The sequence below is a fragment of the Ylistrum balloti genome, unplaced genomic scaffold (genome assembly GCF_031769215.1).
Source record: "Ylistrum balloti isolate Yb309-2 unplaced genomic scaffold, AGI_CSIRO_Ybal_v1 Utg371136, whole genome shotgun sequence".
NCBI lineage: Eukaryota > Metazoa > Mollusca > Bivalvia > Pectinida > Pectinidae > Ylistrum > Ylistrum balloti.
In genome coordinates this window covers 106227-124524 of record NW_026782623.1, presented here as the reverse complement: position 1 = coordinate 124524, position 18298 = coordinate 106227, and the positions used below count along the sequence as shown (strand labels likewise).

General features: G+C 36.0%; 1 protein-coding gene across 1 annotated transcript; it reads right to left on the bottom strand.

The window, feature by feature from the left end:
* Positions 1 to 4021: 4021 nt before the first annotated feature.
* Positions 4022 to 8275, bottom strand: LOC132561005 (doublesex- and mab-3-related transcription factor dmd-4-like). Its single transcript, XM_060225723.1, has 3 exons — positions 8037 to 8275; positions 4827 to 4963; positions 4022 to 4692 (listed from the first exon to the last, which is right to left on the bottom strand). Exons 1-3 carry the CDS (start codon positions 8273 to 8275, stop codon positions 4022 to 4024), a joined length of 1047 nt encoding a protein of 348 aa, XP_060081706.1.
* Positions 8276 to 18298: the final 10023 nt, after the last annotated feature.

Below are 18298 nucleotides of genomic sequence, written 5' to 3'. Positions count from 1 at the left end.
TGTCTTTTATTTGTTGTTTTGTTTGAAGGGTCTGCAAATGTCTTTTATTTGTTGTTTTGTGTGAAGAGTCTGCAAATGTCTTGTATTTGTTGTTTTGTTTGAAGGGTCTGCAAATTTCTTTTCTGTTGTTTTGTTTGAAGGGTCTGCAAATGTCTTTTATTCGTTGTTTTGTTTGAAGGGTCGGCCAATGTTTTGTACCCATTGGTGTGTTTGAAGGGCTGGCCAATGTTTTGTACCCATTGGTGTGTTTGAAGGGCTGGCCAATGTTTTGTACCCATTGGTGTGTTTGAAGGGTCGGCCAATGTTTTGTACCCATTGGTGTGTTTGAAGGGTCGGCCAATGTTTTGTACCCATTGGTGTGTTTGAAGGGCCGGCCAATGTTTTGTACCCATTGGTGTGTTTGAAGGGCCGGCCAATGTTTTGTACCCATTGGTGTGTTTGAAGGGCCGGCCAATGTTTTGTAAGCCTTGATTCGTTTAAAGGGTCGCCCTTTGTTTTGTACCATTGATTTGTTTAATAGGCCGACCTATGAATCCCAAATGGTCGTTTGGGCATGGAAACAGATGAAAATTTACACTGATGCACGTTTATGATGTGAAGAGTGACGATATTTAAAGTCTTAATTAATTGAACCTCGACCAACTTCAAAGTATTATTTCCATTTGAGTCCGTTGGTGAAGACTAAACTTGGAGATAATTGCCAATACAACGCCTGTTTTTAATGCACATGTTATAACTATTGATTTTCCAATACACTAACTAGAAATGCATAAAATGATACTTTTTGTCATCGGGTCAGTATATACATGTAGTACGGACTTAATGAAACGCCATGGTTGTGTCCTCAACTTTCTGTTGTACACTTAATTGCAAAAATACAGACTTTGTTAAAGATCAACAAAATGAAGAATGAATACTGTTGTACATGAACCCTGCCTACACTAAGTTTACATACCCGATTACAGAATTTTGATAAAATATTTAAAGACTATGCATGAATACACATAGAAATGGTGATATTAAAGCTCCTTGTGCCTTTCATGAATGAAATTCTGATTGTTTTTCTTTTTAAAAGATTTTACATCATTAAGTCAGTTTCTTTAAAATTAAATACCACTTCAATCAACATCTTACAACTATAAGGTCGCTATCATTTGTATCTCTACCCCGGGCGATGGTTTCATTTTGATTTCTAACACATGCTATTTGTCAGATACACTGCATGCCGTACAACTATCCATTTGTGTGGCCCCGCCTTTTTGCCAAGAAGCTATTTAAAAGTTTTGTACTGGTCTGTAAAACCGTTGTATCTAGTTCAAAGCAGGATTTCCCTTACAAACATTACTGTTTCATCAGTCACACCAAATTCCGGCCGATAGATGGCGATAAATCACGATCATAGCCGTAATTCACCGATTCCTGTCGTCGCTTGTTCAGGTCTGACTGACATGGCCACACACGACCGCTATTGGTCTACAGTGTAAGATTTTTAACGACGTCATTATGGCTGGGCGAATATTTGGATATTTTACCAAAGATCCTTATCAATGGAGATGGTTGAAGAAATTCCAGATATGTACAGCAATTGCGTTCTTGGCCATTGTCAAGTTAACTCTTAATGGTGTTTCCGTTGATAAAACAACGTTTGATAAATATGTAAAATGTATATTGTGTCTTTGAATATGTGTACAAGATGTTAAGGATTTGGTATTTCTTAAAAGTGGGTATGGCGGTTTCAGAAAGAGGGGTGCGGAAGTTTGATTACCAAACCAATGATTTGTATACGTTATTTATTATTTCTGAGATCGTTTCTCTAAGTCAAAATAAAAATCTGTTTTAAAGTGAATACAATATTTGTGCGAATCTCGAATGGAGTGTCCCGTTAATCGTATCCATGTACCGGACTTTGGGGGTAAAGGATCCTACCCTCATGGGTTAGCGGAGGGGTAAGAAGTAAATATCATACATATTTGATAACTGATGACTAATCATCCATGGTTAGGGAATCGACAGTCATACGAACTCTATCCATGTTTGTGACTAAATCAAGTTGTATCTTTTTACGTGACAAGGGTAGTTTTGTGCGCGTGCTTTACGCGATGAAGGCGGCGCTATATAACAGTCCAGATTGAACATCTCAATTCTTAAATGATAACATGGGATGGAAGTATAAAGGAAACTCGATCCGTGATCCGTGCCGTTTATCAAACTAGGTTCCGTTACAGATAGGTATATGGCATGCTACCGATACCGCCGCACCAAGCCGTATCGCTCTTCTTATCTAGAGGAGAGAAAATGTAAATTGTCAAAGTAAATATTGAAAAAATGCACATCGTAAGCTGTGATGTGGCTATCTTGGCGATGCTAGCGACACATGATACTTTGATTTCTGTTAAATATTGCCAAAATATGTTCGGATGGCTGTTAATTTAAACAGAGAGGGCTTCATATAAATACATGACTTGGTAATTGGAGTCTTAACCATTTCTTTGATTGTTGATGCGGTGAAACTCAATCATTGGTCTATAGTACATGATAGTGACAACACACAGCTGTTCCTTAGACCCGATCATTACGGCGCCCGATTTCCGTAATTGGTCACATGCAAATGTGCTGTAATTAAAACAATCGGTTATCCATGGCTACTAGAAATACATCAAGATGTTACTTTAAAGAAAATTATTGACTCTGGACTGACGGATGAACCACGACATGAGATTAATCTTTTATACTTCACTAGCCCACGGACAGGTTTGGTTTTCTTACTTAAGTCATGCAATGTTGCCATGTTATTTTAGTATCCACAGTGATGTGAAAGGGTATGCCCACCAAATGCCACGCGTCTTTCTAACATTCCCCAAATGGACCTGGGAAGAAAAACAACTGTTAACACGGGAAAACGTCAACTCATATAGCTCATACAACTCGATATCGACAGATCGTCAAAAACAGCTTCATTATGACACAAGGCTAACAAGAGAGGCTACAGTACAGAACTTTTACATGTCAGTTACACGGTAAACCCGCTGTCGTTGTTTACTTAAAGGTGACCGGTAATGAAAATTCGCGAAAAAAAAATCATTAGACAATGATTAAAGAAAATTGCGATGTATTGCATTATGTATAGAGGTAGTACTATTTTTACCTGCAAACTACCGAAGAAATGAAAATATCTAGAGTTGTTTCCCCACTGGACACATTTATATTAGCAGTGTTAATGAAGGTCGTGTACATTAAATCGACCACCTCTTTTAAATCAGCATGTCCGACATCATAAAACGACCTAGAAGTAAAGTTTGTTATTTTATCTGAACAGTTTGAGCCTCAGAGTGGCTAAACGTTGTCAAGTATTGATGATTCAAGTGACGAATCTAATTTGGGAATACAGTCAGTTTGTTAATGAATGACGGCAAAAAAGACTTATATAACACATGTTATATGCGTCTCTAATGTAACAGTATTTATGTTAATTTCTTATAGTTTACATTACAGAACTTTATATTTTTGGGTTCCTGAGATAACTCGTGTAGAACACAGATTCTCTTAAAACATTTTATTAAGAAACAAATTAATTTCATTTGACTTCATTCTCTTAACTTCAAATACATTTACTTCAAGCAACTTTTTCTACATATACTACATGTAGATAAGGATCCATATTACAATACTGTCGTTGTAGTTTCTAGGTGATAATTGATAAGGTCAATAGGTTATCTGTACAAAGCCTCTGTACAATTATATACAAAATAAATAGTTTGTCGATACAGTGTTACAACATGACTGATAAAAAGAATATTTGTATTAAATAGATACAAAATAAAGGGGAAAAATCATAGGATAGGGAAATGTGACGAAGAACTGATGTTGATTATTGTGTTAACTTTTCTATGAAGGAGACACATTATTTATCGAAATCTCCTGTGATGGAGGTGTAAATGTACTACTGTTGTCCTGTTTGGCGGAGTTAAACAGTATAACTCTCATTCATTGACTCGCACACATTCTAAAGGGGCGCACAATGTTATGATTCTCCGATAATTGCAGCAACAGAAAACTTGAGCCTGGCTGTTTTAGTTGCCACTACTTCACCATTAGCGTGTCTTGTATATTTTTCTCGCGCTTTAGTGTCGTTTGATTCACAAATTGGTATATCCACATTTTTTGTATTTTCGTTCGTCTTACACTTGTTCAAAAGACCGGAGACATTAACATCCGGTCCCTTCACATGCTCTAGGCCCATATAGTTGGAATCTTTGATAAAAGGAAACATGTTACGATGAACAATATCCGCTACCGGAACTGAAGAAAGACATGACTGGATGCGTGGTACATTGCATGCGATTTGTTGAATAGCTTTCTGGAGATTTCCATGACAACCCTGCCAGACCAGTTCTAACACACTCGAGCTGTGAAAGGGAAAGACTTGCTGTAAGACATCACGTGGTGCACAAGGCGACGCAGTTGTCATCTCTGAGGTGTCCATCCCAACAAGTCCGGTTAGAGAATGTCCGGTTTCTAGGGAGTTACTTCCTTTTACTTTCGTTTGTAACATTTCGTTTTGTCTTTCACGTTCAAACATTGCAAGTTCAAGCTCTTTATCCGCAAAACATCTTCTTTTGCGCATGCGTTCATTGAAAATAGGAGGCAAGTGTTTTTCCTCTGAGTTGTAAATTGCTGGTTTGCATCTGTACTCTGTAAAATATATTGAAAATGCGTTAATTTGAATTCGTTTCAAACTGAATCTCATATGCTTTAAATGTATGTTTAAAGATTTTTAACAAAAATGAATGATTAGAAACAAGATCAATCCGCGCCAAAAAACTTACTGGAAAGTACATCACGTGGCATTGAATGTTGTTGTAGGCTTCTGAGATTGCGCTGTAGCAGTTTGCGTTGTTGGAGTATTTGTGTTGCCGTCTTGACTTTGTCCTTCAAATTGATGGTCATCTCTGAGGCTTGGTGTCTGACAAGGACAAAACAACAAAAAGAAGGTTAAAGATTGAAAGATTGTTTATAATGAAAATAGAAACGGGCAGCTTTGCGTCTGGGGGAGACAAAACATCGAAACGAATATACTTAACACGTTGTGCTAGGCAAGACAAAACAAAAATGGAGCTAGAAATTTTGTTGGTGGCATGAAAATAAAACTTTACAAGATGGAGATCAAAATGAAAGCTCTTTTTCTGTCGAGGACAAAAACAATTGAATTACAAACTGAAAACTTAGTGTTTGTGTCGTGAATAACCGGCTTGGTGAAAAACAAAACAGTGTCCGGCAAGGCCGAACAACTTCGCTAAACAACAGAATACAAATTCAAACGGTTGTCTTTGAGTCTGGTAAGATCAAAACAACAAATAGGCTTCATATCTCGAAAGGACGACACAAGATATATTTGTACATGTAAGACTGTTTGGCAAGAACAAATGTGCAGATTTGTGTCTGGCAAGGACGAAACAAAACAGCTATATGCTTCATGTCTGCAAGGACGAAACAAAACCCAAGTACAGACTATAAGCTCCATATCTGGAAAGGACGAAACCAAAGCACAAGTACAAACCATAGGATCAATGTCTCGCAACGACGAAACAAAACACACGTACAGAATATAAGCTCCGTGTCTGGTAAGGACGAAACAAAACACAAGTACAGAAAATATGTTCCATGTCTAGCAAGGACGAAACAAAACACAAGTACAGAATATATGTTCCATGTATAGGAAGGACGAAATAAAACAAAATTACAGACTATGGTTCCATGTCTAACAAGGACGAAACCAAAACACAGACTATAAGCTCCATATCTGGAAAGGACGAAACCAAAACACAAGTACAAACCATAGGACCAATGTCTCGCAAGGACGAAACAAAACACAGACTATAGGCTCCATCTCTGGTAAGGACGAAACAAAACGCAGGTACAAACCATAGGACCAATTTCTCGCAAGGACGAAACAAAACACAGACTATAGGCTCCATCTCTGGTAAGGACGAAACAAAACACAGGTACAAGCACTAGGACCAATTTCTCGCAAGGACGAAACAAAACGCAGATTATAGGCTCCATCTCTGGTAAGGACGAAACAAAACACAAGTACAGAATATATGTTCCATGTCTAGGAAGGACGAAATAAAACAAGTACTGACTACAGCTTCCATGTCTAGGAAGGACGAAACCAAAACACAAGTACAGAATATATGTTCCATGTCTAGGAAGGACGAAATAAAACAAGTACTGACTACAGGTTCCATGTCTAGGAAGGACGAAATAAAACAGGTACAGAATATGTGTTCCATGTCTAGCGAGGACGAAACAAAACGCAGCAACAGACAATAAGTTCCATGTCTAGCAAGGAAGAAACAAAACACAAGTACACACTGTAAACTCCATGTCTAGCAAGAATGAAATTAGTACGTTTATGTTAAACGTAGTCTGGGAGATTGCGTAACTATAGGATCCAAGGCGAGCAAAGCTCAAAACTTGGAGACACTCATAAAATATCATATGATACCAATACAAGATACTTTTTATCACATAACTCAGACAGTTTTAACAGTGACCTAATAAGCGAATTATGTGATGATATCGTATCCGACAAAGAACGGGTATATAGGAAATAAACAATTAGATATATAGATGGAATGGTTTGGAGATTTATGTGTGATGGTATATGTTTATTGCGGACCCATTCAGTGATATACTACGATGAGTTTTCTTTTCTGAAAACGCTCCCTTACATACTCCCAACTTTCACTTCATTTTTCAGTTTAACAAATTCGTGCCAACGTTGTTGCCAATGCTGAATGTGTTCTAGATCTCTGTGACTATCTGCTATCTTGTGTCATGTTGACATTCATTTCCTTTAACTGGAAATAAATGCGATAAGAAATGCGATATTATGAAAGGACATTGATCAGTAAAAGTAACTCTATTTCAGAATTAATTTTCGGTAAAATAGGCTTAATTTTCGACCCGCCGTGCATGACACGCGCACCTGTTAGGGTGGATTATTGCCCGAGCGGCATGCAATATGGCGAGGATTATCCACGTCGGTATCTCCTTACTTCTAATTCGTTACTGATCAAATCTAAACACCGGACCGGACGCACGGAGCAATATTGATTGAAACGTAATGTAAGTGTAAACAGACATTAAATTGATAGCCTGTATCAAGGCATTAACTCCGTGCATGGGAACGAGGTGATAATTCCGTGACAGATTTTAAATATACCAAAGATAATAATGTAGCTAGATGTGTATTCTTAAACACATAAATTCTTTTAGATATAATACTTCCTTGATTTAAAGCTTGTGTTATTTTTCATGTTTTTTGTAAAAGCGAAAGACAGAACGAGCGATACTCTGATGTATTGTATTTATTTTTGTTGACGTTCCGGCGCGGCGTGTATAGAAAACAGACCGGCAACAGTACGGTGGTCCTCGGCTATCACGTGCATATGATTTTCTTTATTGTAAACTTGGGCCGTGAAACATTAGCCGCGACTTTTGGAAATTTGGCGATATTTATTTGTAGAGGGTGGTATGTGTAAACCGAACAAGTGAAATTATGTAGATCGCACGATATCTGCTGATTAAACCCAGCGAAAGGCCGTGCATGGCGCATGCTCGGTAAACAGACAGTGAAAGAAACCTGCTTTCTGTACCGCAACAAGGGGGTGACTAGTTATACAAAATGTAATTGATATCAACATGTTTGGTACAAAGTAAATCATCAGTTTAACCAATCAAAATTTGTCCAAACATCACTAAAATGACATTTATTATATACTACTGGCTCAATTCAGTATAAGTGGATTTTCATTTTGTAACATATTACTGCGGTGATAAATTTGCGCACCCACCATAACTGCGACGCTACCGTGCATTATAGAGGGTACATTGGTGATTTATAATAACTAACCACGAAGAAGTTATAAAATATTACCGAAGTTTTCTGTCAAGTCGATGACATTGCTTCATCGTCATTTAAAAACTGCAAATGTTGTTGATCTTAGATATAACATTTAATATAGAGGTACCTCCTGAGTGCCACTTGAGCTGCCATCACGCGTTGGCGTTCCACCACCAGGAGACAATTAGGACATTGACAGTCGCGCCACCTACAGAACCGCTTGTGGCCTTTCAGACAGGACACCACTCCATGGTTCCGACAGCGGGCACATTTTGGCGTCCGTAACAGCTTTCGTCCGCTCACACGAGTGACGGACTTGTCCCGTAATGATGCATGGCTACCTGTCTTCTTAACCGCTTGGTCCATCTTTGTTACATATGTCTGTGAGGAATACAATGACGATTAAATAGCACTTGTCAAATGTTTACACCATCGAAACCTTTTTAACAAAGTTATGAACAACTCAATGGTTGTTGGAAACACTACAGGAAAATGATGTATTATCATATTGTTTAAAAGGTATATACTGACGTAGTTGTATCTTTGGACGAGACACTCAACTCAAATTGTTCTGGACAGCATGCGACGGGCCTTCTGTACGTTGTTGAATGAAGTAGCCGCCAACTAGTACAAAAATTGCCAGCCTCATTTTCAAACGTTAAAATGTCAATATCCAACCGTGCGTCGTCGAATAAGCCGGCTTATGTGAACCATGAATTGGGTTTAAATGAACGGACCATACACAAAGTTCTAATGGTCATCATGTAACAAATGTACAATATAGTTTTTTCCGGATCTAAACTTTACTGGATAAAGTCTAGCATTCTTTCCAAATGTCCACTAAATACATTTTGTTTCGTCACTTTAGTAGCAAGAACCTGACATATATGAAACACGCTATAGATTTTCCAGTTAAATTTAACTTTAGTCGAGCTTGTATTGAGTCATTTTGTTACTTTACAGGCGGTTAACAAATTATCCGTTTACAAGCGATACATGGGGGAATGTTAATGAGCATGACGCCCGAATTTTAGAGATATGAATGATATATTTGCGTTATAGTTTGTATATATTGTACGTTGTTCCGGTCAGAATTTTGTGTCCTCTTTTTTGAACGATTCATGTTTCTCCCCTGTTATATCAGGATACCTGATATATGAACCAATAATACCAGATATTCAGATCACGATCTTTGTCTTTCTGTCCCCAATGATCGGCCTTTTAGGTCGCCTGATATAGGTCAGGAAGCTGGTTAGAAGAGGAGTTGCAAGGAAAGAGACACGTGTTATTTCTTTCTGTGATTTATGTTTACACAACATAAGTTATGACCATTTCGTTAACATCATTTTAATACGCTCTGTGTCACATGGTACCGAGACCGAGAGTACTTAACGAGAACATTTCCCGGAAAATGGGGCTTGCCCTGCCATCCCCGCCCTACCCCCTCTTCCCGATATCTTTCATTGTGAATGACATGTTCAAATAAATTAGTTTCAGTGTGTATTTTAGCTTCTTTTCCTGAACATGACGAGAAAACACTCAATGGATGTTTACTTTAGAAAAAAATTGTTGTGGAGGGGAGGGAAATCTTTAATCCTTTCAAATCCTATTTTTTTTAATCAAATCTCTTTTTGTGTTGTACTTGCTTACATGCTCCGACTTCAATTTCCACCCCTGACATATGAATTGTTATTTTCAGAGTGAGAAAACAAATTGAAAACATAAATGAATAAAATACAAAATCCGAATGTTTTCCTGAGCTATCTATCGCAAACATCAGTTAATTGGAAAGAAGACTTTTGCTAAAATGACATTTGTTCTTTTGTTTTCATTTGACCAAATATTTCATTCGTTAGCATGTCTTCATTTTAGGTGACATGGCCGAAGTTTCGTGAATTTTCTGATCCATCTTTGTCCAGCGTAATGTCGCCTGTTAACATTTTCACATTTCTGATTTCTTGAAAGTTTGCAGCGATTTAAATTAAATTTGCATAAATGTTTCGTGGGCAATGATAAAGTAAACTTGTAAATTGTATGATTTCAAACCCAACAGGCCAAAAAGGTGGTGATTAAAGGGCGAAATTTGCGTATATCTTCTCATACCAAGATACTGTTAAACTTGAAAATCAAACTCCTCATAGAGAGAAAGGTCTCCATGTGGTTTATCAAAATTGCAAGTTGTATCACCCCACGTCTCGTTGCCCTTAGAGAGGGGATAACTAACAGTATGATTTATATAGGAAAATGGCATTTGTTAGTATATATTGTTTATTTTCGGTGGGATGTAATTCAACCTCAGAAAGAAAAAAATAAACGATTAAATTAGGACCAAGTCAGTATTAAGATTAAGTATTAAAATTTAATACATTTTCTACCTTAAGAATATGAATGCGTTATCATGAAGAATGATTTTAAAACTTCATTAAAACGCATAGCACGCCATTCTTTTACATAAAAGTTAGGTTTTGGCATGTTACATGACGCATTTGATACTCAATGGTATTGTTATTATATATAATTCCTCTCATGGGCAGTTAAACATTAAGATCTGAAGGTGTACTTTTAAAAAAAGCTATCCTAACAATGCCCATGAATTCAAGATCACGTCGATTGTAGTTTGTTAAAGTAGTAACTTCTAGCTGTTTAATCAACATTAGTAGTCTTGTTGACAAAATCATCCTTCTTAATTTATAGAACTCTTCAACGGTATGTTTTACTTAAAAATAATTTTCATAGTTTAAAATTTCAAGAGAAAAAGTGACTGGAAATGTATAATTGACCGTTAAAATATAACTTTATCCCCTCCCGCGGAATTTATAAGAAAATATCGTCATTGCGCCTACGGCAAAGTGTCAGCACAAATAATAAAGGTAATTCAGAAACGCAATTTGAATTTAAATACTTTATGAATTAGTGTTTTAATACTAATGATCAATTTTAATCAATGGTGTATGTATAATATCTAAAACGGCTTACCTTTTAGAAACAGCAGGAATCGTAGTAGACACAGACAACAATGATACCAATGTTTCAGCGGCTGGATGAGAGGGAGGGGATGGAGGAGTTTCGCGTCACTGATTGGCTGGATTCTCACCGAGAAACACGCGTTAATATCCACATCAGATTTCACTTCCGAGTCAGAACATATGTCACATTTCTCATGTCTGACGGTGGGCCTTGCGAAAGGACGGGGAAACATAAAATTAGGGTGGGCAAGAGTACATATGATCGGCTTCAAGCCCCTAAGTTTTTACACTGGCTTATCTCCCTGTTTGAAACTGAGGGTCTCTAAAATCCGACTCTCCAAGAGACACAATTTATAAAACTCTATTCAATTCCGTAATTTAATTTTCAGACAGGGATCAATCCAGGACATCATTAACAAGAGCGTTACCACTATATTGCACGAGGGATACACACACGAGGGTGGACGAGACTTACAAAGGTTAACACTATAGAGAGCGACGGATACATACAAGAGGACGGACGAGGCTTATAAATGTTAACACTATAGTGGACGAGGCTTACAAAGGTTAACACTATAGTAGACGAGGGATACATACACGAGGGCGGACGAGGTTTACAAACGTTAACACTATAGTAGACGAGGGATACATACACGAGGGCGGACGAGGCTTACAAACGTTAACAATATAGTGGGCGAGAGATACATACACGAGGGTGGAAGATGCTTACAAGCGTTAACACTATAATGGGCAAGGGCTACTTCATCGAGGTAAACGAATTACATATACGATGGTGGACGAGGACTCCATAATCAAGGGCGGATATGAATACCATGGGATGGAGAGGACCACACACAGGAAGTTGGTCAGAGGGCTACTTACTCAAGGGATGGAGAGGACCACACACAGGAAGTTGGTCAGAGGGCTACTTACTCAAGGGATGGAGAGGACCACACACAGGAAGTTTGTCAGAGGGCTACATACCCAAGGTATGGAAAGGGCTTCACACAGGAAGTTGATCAAAGGGCTTCATACTCAAGGGATGGAGAGGACTTGGCTACATACTTTAGGGATGGAGAGGACTTGGCTACATACTTTAGGGATGGAGAGGACTTGGCTACATACTTTAGGGATGGTGAAGACTTGGCTACATACTCTAAGGATGGAGAAGACTTGGCTACATACTCTATGGATGGAGAAGACTTGGCTACATACTTTAGGGATGGAGAAGACTTGCCTACATACTCTAAGGATGTCGAGAGCCTGACTATTACACAAGAGTTGGTAAGGACATACTACACAGATAGTGTGTGGAGACAGGGGAGACACATCCTACATTTGTACATACCTATATCTGACGCCAAAGTCTACACAAGAGGTCATGCCTACTTTTCTATATTTTACATGTGATGAGCTTAATTCCTGTTCACAAAATGTCTTGAACCCAACATGATCATGTTGTTTGGTTTTTATTTAAAAAAGATTAAGAATTAATAAAATATATTTAAAAAAGAACTTTGGATTCTAAAATCTATTTTAGTCATCTTAATGATAATGACAATTAAAGCAAAATTTATCACGGTTCGATATGTGAAATGATCTGCATGTCACTATATACAGTTTTAACACTGACATAGAATTTTAACTGTAAAAATGGAAAAAATATAACATAAACACACATTTTCCAAATAAGAATCTCACATATGCATATTTACAGGCACGCATTACGTCTAAAATTTGGTTGCATATATTCTCGGCTCATTTTCACAGAACATTTAATCACTGTCGTGCCACCACAGAAAGAAAACCGACTTGGTTAATCCTTTTCATTGTGTATTTTCCAGCAATTATTAGACATAGCAACATTCCATACAGCATTGGAAAAAAAAGGATTTCATATTCGCACAAATGCACACACACACACACGTGCAACACGCGTAAATACACGGACAAGTATAAATTGCACCTACACTTCACAAATATGATAATACATGTATTAAATCAATACCAGACGTCCTTGGATACAGTTTCTAATCCTAAAACATACCTACATGTGTGATATTTAATTGAATTGAACCCTCAACAATGCTGATGTGTGAAAGACACTTGGAAATTTGATTTGAATACAAATGCAAACGATATTTATTTAATTTACATATGAAGACAATGTATATGGTACAGTATCACGCTATTAAGTACAAAAATATAGGCTTACAACGGAAGACCTTATACTTTTGATAGCTTTTTCAGTGAAATATTTAAGTATCCAACTTTGAATTGTCCTCTCATTGCCTTCTGGAATGTCTGAAACAAGAGCTTAAATGATGGTGTGTTAAGTGAGGACAATTCCTTATCGTGCCCATAAAAATTCGTATGTAGGTGTGATTTGAACAGTTTATCTATCGAACTGACTAACTGACAAACGTCGGCGGCGAGATCTTGCACATGTTTCGAATATCTTTAAAAGTGTCTGATAATAGCAAAAGGAAAACGAAGCGGAAAACCCACTACTGCCTTTCTATCGTACTCAAACGCAGTAATTTTGCGCTATGTTTGTTTGTTCAGAAATAACAGTTTTTTGAATGTACTCTTCCGTTATTGCTTATTTAGTCTTTACAATTTTCTACACGTGTTTTTTTATTGTATGTTTATCACATACAAAGTTCTCTAAACATAATGAAAAAATATTGTTTTATTTTCCGGACCAACACGACATTACTGTAAGTATTTAACTATCTAATGGTTAGTTTTAAGTAATCTGACCTGAAGAATCAGGATGACCTATAGCCATCATCGTTTATTTTTTCATTTTATCTTCGTAACCACTTAGCGTCGTTCGCCTTGCATTATCCGCCGTGACACATTTTCTTACCTTTTGAACTTCTCCAGTTGCACCTGTATCATTTAGATGGAACTTGTCAATAATGCTACCAAAGAGTTGTTATTTTTTATCAGCCTGATATCTAATATGGCCGCCGTAGCCTTCATCTTGAAAAAGACATTTGAAACTTCTTTTTAAGTTCCACTTGTACAATCTAATTTTGGTGTTAAAGACAGGAGGCCAATGAAAAGTTATGTTTCGGTGTCCTCAAAGCCTCGACATGGTAGCAACGGTGGCCATCTTGTAGCATGTTTGAGTAGTCATGGTTTTCCAATACTACGCCTATTTCAAATTTCTTCTCAAGTTCCACTGAGTTCAACTTGACTGAAATGATCCTGAGATGGTCCCGACGAAGTTTTTGAGTTGGTAGGAAATCGAATATGGCCGCCATCTTCAATTACAAACTGAAACTTCTTTTCCAATTCCACTGATGCCACTGAGAAACTAAATTGAAAATCATTGCTGTTTATTTTGTTACCTTTTACTGTTAAAATTCAGACTGTTAATGATTCAATGATTGTCTTCACTACCACTACCATAGTAACATAACCGTTAATGTTCAGGGTCTCTACTTATCACAACCTGATCAAATACGTAACCTATTGGTAATAACTGTTGTTAGACATTTTCAGGATCCCGCGATAGTTAAGCTGTAGGTAGCTTCACATGGGTCAGAGTACTTGTTTTATTCCAGGTAAACAGCACATAGAGAGCACACAGTATAAACGCAATCATTCCGGTCAATGTAAATCTCACCCCTTTTAACTACACCGACTGTTAAAATATTTCAAGTTATATTAGCACTGCGTGGATTTTCAAGTTAACATTATAGATACACACAATGTTGGCCATTGTAGCCAGTCTGGCTGATGGGCAAAGTGAGCTGCTTCAACTTCTTCCTTTAAATGAATTATTTTCAGTTACCAAAACGAATCGACCTTGACCGATACTGGTCAAATTTGTAAAATTTCAAACGATTTCTTATGCTAAATCAATGATCTAAAATGATGCTGTCTGACTGATAAAATCTTGAGATATCCGAGAAAGATTTTGTGAAAAAATTACCTTGAATAATAGTCAAGATCACTGGGATCTAATAACAAAACAAAAGATCTAGAATTGTGAATTGTGATATTTGGCTGATAATGTCGTGAGGATGAAGTCAAACAAAGTTTATGAAAAGAATTTACATTGATATAGAAGATCACAGGGGTCAGCTTCATTAAAACCTTCAAACAATCTTTTCTCAAAAACCAAGACTTTGAAGGAGATTTGTGTAAAATGTTCCGGTATTTGTGTAAAAAAAACATTGACTTCCGTCCAGGGAGGCGACGCGGGGCCCACTGGACCACCTGATTTCTTTTATATTTAGATTGAGTTAGGGTTAATTTATATAACTCGGACTCATTGGATTAGACAGTAAACAATGTGGCGTTTACTTAGATAAAGCTGTGGGAGCCATCACATATGGAGGTTTTACATTCTGACCCAGCAGTGGCCGAGGTGACAACTGTAGAACTACCGATGGAATACACTTTCTGGTATGACCGGGTTACAGGAATTAACTTAAACAAAGATAATGATTAGGGTGAAGGGAAAACATTACACGCATATTGCGCTCAATACATGTGAAAGATACACATGGAAGGGTCTTGGGATAGGGATACTATGAAGAAAATGCATTTCGCAACGAGATGTAAAGTCAACTGTTTAAGTATATCAAAGTTTCAATTAATTTGATCACATATTTCCCCCCAGTTTATCGCTTTATGAGAACAGAATGTAATGTTTTGTTTCTGTAAACAGTTTAGCAATTTGCCAAAAACACTCACTGGAACTAGTTATATATTAAAATAACGTAAAACAACACGTCAAAATTCAAATTAAAACATCGCCGGAAAACTGACCTGTCAGTAGAACTGTCTAAAAATCTTTGAAATGTGAACAGGAAGGAACACAGGTAAAGCCAGGAGACAACACACACCACGTAAAATCTCTAAATTATAACCAAGTTAATGATGATAACAGATCATATATGAAATATTTGCGTAAATAATGAACATTGCAAATGAAATCTTCCTAAAAGAGAGTTTTTTCCTTAGCTTAAATCTGTCACGTAATATATACAGGTAATTGTGTCGCCTGCAGAGCTGGCGGACACTTAAGGTCACTTTGTCCGTTGTCACGCGTCGGCGGCGTCCGTACGAAAGTTTTCCGGACTTTTTTCGTTTATGCTTTGAGTATATGGTATATGGCTTCTTCTTGGAAGGGTACAGATTAAGTTCGATTTCCGGCTGTCTGTGACCCTTCTTTGCAGAGCAATGCCCCTTTGAACTTAGATAATCTCTGGGAATATTGTTTTCTGGACTTTCTTTGGTTATGCTTTGAGTTATAGAAATGAAATTTGGTATATGGCTTCTTGTTGGAAGGGTACAGATTAGTTTTGACAACCAGTTTGATTTCTGGGTGACCGTGACACATTAAGTAGGCGACACATACAGTTCCGAGGAACTCTTGTGACCCTGATGTAACTGTGATGTTTAAAAACTGATGACCGTGATGTTTAATAAACTCAAGACTGTGATGTTATTTCTAAAATTATGAATATTTTGCTTGTAGATTTTAGTACAATGAACGACGAAGATAAACTGGTATTGATTATGAATATCACTGACACTAAAATTTAGCTTCTATTTTTTTCATTTTTTAATATTTTACAGAAGAACCTATGTATTTTACATGTACATATTTTACAGAAGAACCTATATATTTTACATGCACATATTTACTTAAGAACCTATATATTATACATGTACATGTCAACCGAAGAACCTATATATTTTACATGCACATATCAACAGAAGAACCTATATATTTTACATGCACATATTTACATAAGAACCTATATATTTTACATGTACATATTTACATAAGAACCTATATATTCTACATGTACATATTTTACATAAGAACCTACATATTTTACATGTATATATCAACAGAAGAACCTATATATTTTACATGTATATATCAACAGAAGAACCTATATATTTTACATGTACATATTTACATAAGAACCTATATATTCTACATGTATATATTTTACAGAAGAACTTATATATTATACATGTACATATTTTACATAAGAACCTACATATTTTACATGTACATATCAACAGAAAAACCTATATATATTTTACATGTATATATTTTACATAAGAACCTACATATTTTACATGTACATATCTACATAAGAACCTATATATTTTACATGTATATATTTTACATAAGAACCTACATATTTTACATGTACATATTTTACAGAAGAACCTATATATATACATGTACATATTTTACATAAGAACCTACATATTTTACATGTACATATCTACATAAGAACCTATATATTTTACATGTACATATTTTACAGAAGAACCTATATATTTTACATGTACATATTTTACAGAAGAACCTATATATTTTACATGTACATATTTTACAGAAGAACCTACATATTTTACATGTACATATTTTACAGAAGAACCTATATATTTTACATGTACATATTTTACAGAAGAACCTATATATTTTACATGTACATATTTTACAGAAGAACCTATATATTTTACATGTACATATCAACAGAAGAACCTATATATTTTACATGTACATATTTTACAGAAGAACCTATATATTTTACATGTACATATTTTACAGAAGAACCTATATATTTTACATGTACATATTTTACAGAAGAACCTATATATTTTACATGTACATATTTTACAGAAGAACCTACATATTTTACATGTACATATTTTACAGAAGAACCTATATATTTTACATGTACATATTTTACAGAAGAACCTATATATTTTACATGTACATATTTTACAGAAGAACCTACATATTTTACATGTACATATCAACAGAAGAACCTATATATTTTACATGTACATATTTTACAGAAGAACCTATATATTTTACATGTATATATTTTACAGAAGAACCTATATATTTTACATGTATATATCAACAGAAGAACCTATATATTATACATGTACATGTTTTACATAAGAACCTATGTATTTTACATGTATATATTTTACAGAAGAACCTATGTATTTTACATGTACATATTTTACAGAAGAACCTATGTCTCATAAGAATATTGATACTAAAACATGTTGTAACATGAAAGTTTTTTATTTCATGTATATTATTTGGAGATAATTCGTATAAAATTCTCTTTTTTTGTTAGTTTTCATTTCTGCTGTAGAGGCGATTGTTATATAGTAAGATATGCTGGTTGTCATATATAAAAATCTATAAGTATCTCGTAGGTGAATACTAGACCGGATATTAATTCTCTTCGATGTTTTAATTGTGAATTAATATGTGACACTTGAATAAATAATATGTTTAGTAGTAGACAGTACGTCGATTAATGGGACTGGACAGGTCACACTGTCTGAATGGCTTTATCTTGACCAGTGGTCAAGCAGCTATAAAAGGACCGCCTGGTTATATAGATTTGCAATC

Excerpts from the sequence above, each read along its gene's own strand:
- LOC132561005 (XM_060225723.1), bottom strand. The coding sequence starts at position 8,275 with ATGGACCAAGCGGTTAAGAAGACAGGTAGCCATGCATCATTACGGGAC. Across the intron at positions 4,964-8,036 it reads GCTCAAGTGGCACTCAGGAG|ACACCAAGCCTCAGAGATGA; the intron begins GTACCTCTATAT and ends TGTCCTTGTCAG. Across the intron at positions 4,693-4,826 it reads GCCACGTGATGTACTTTCCA|AGTACAGATGCAAACCAGCA; the intron begins GTAAGTTTTTTG and ends TATATTTTACAG.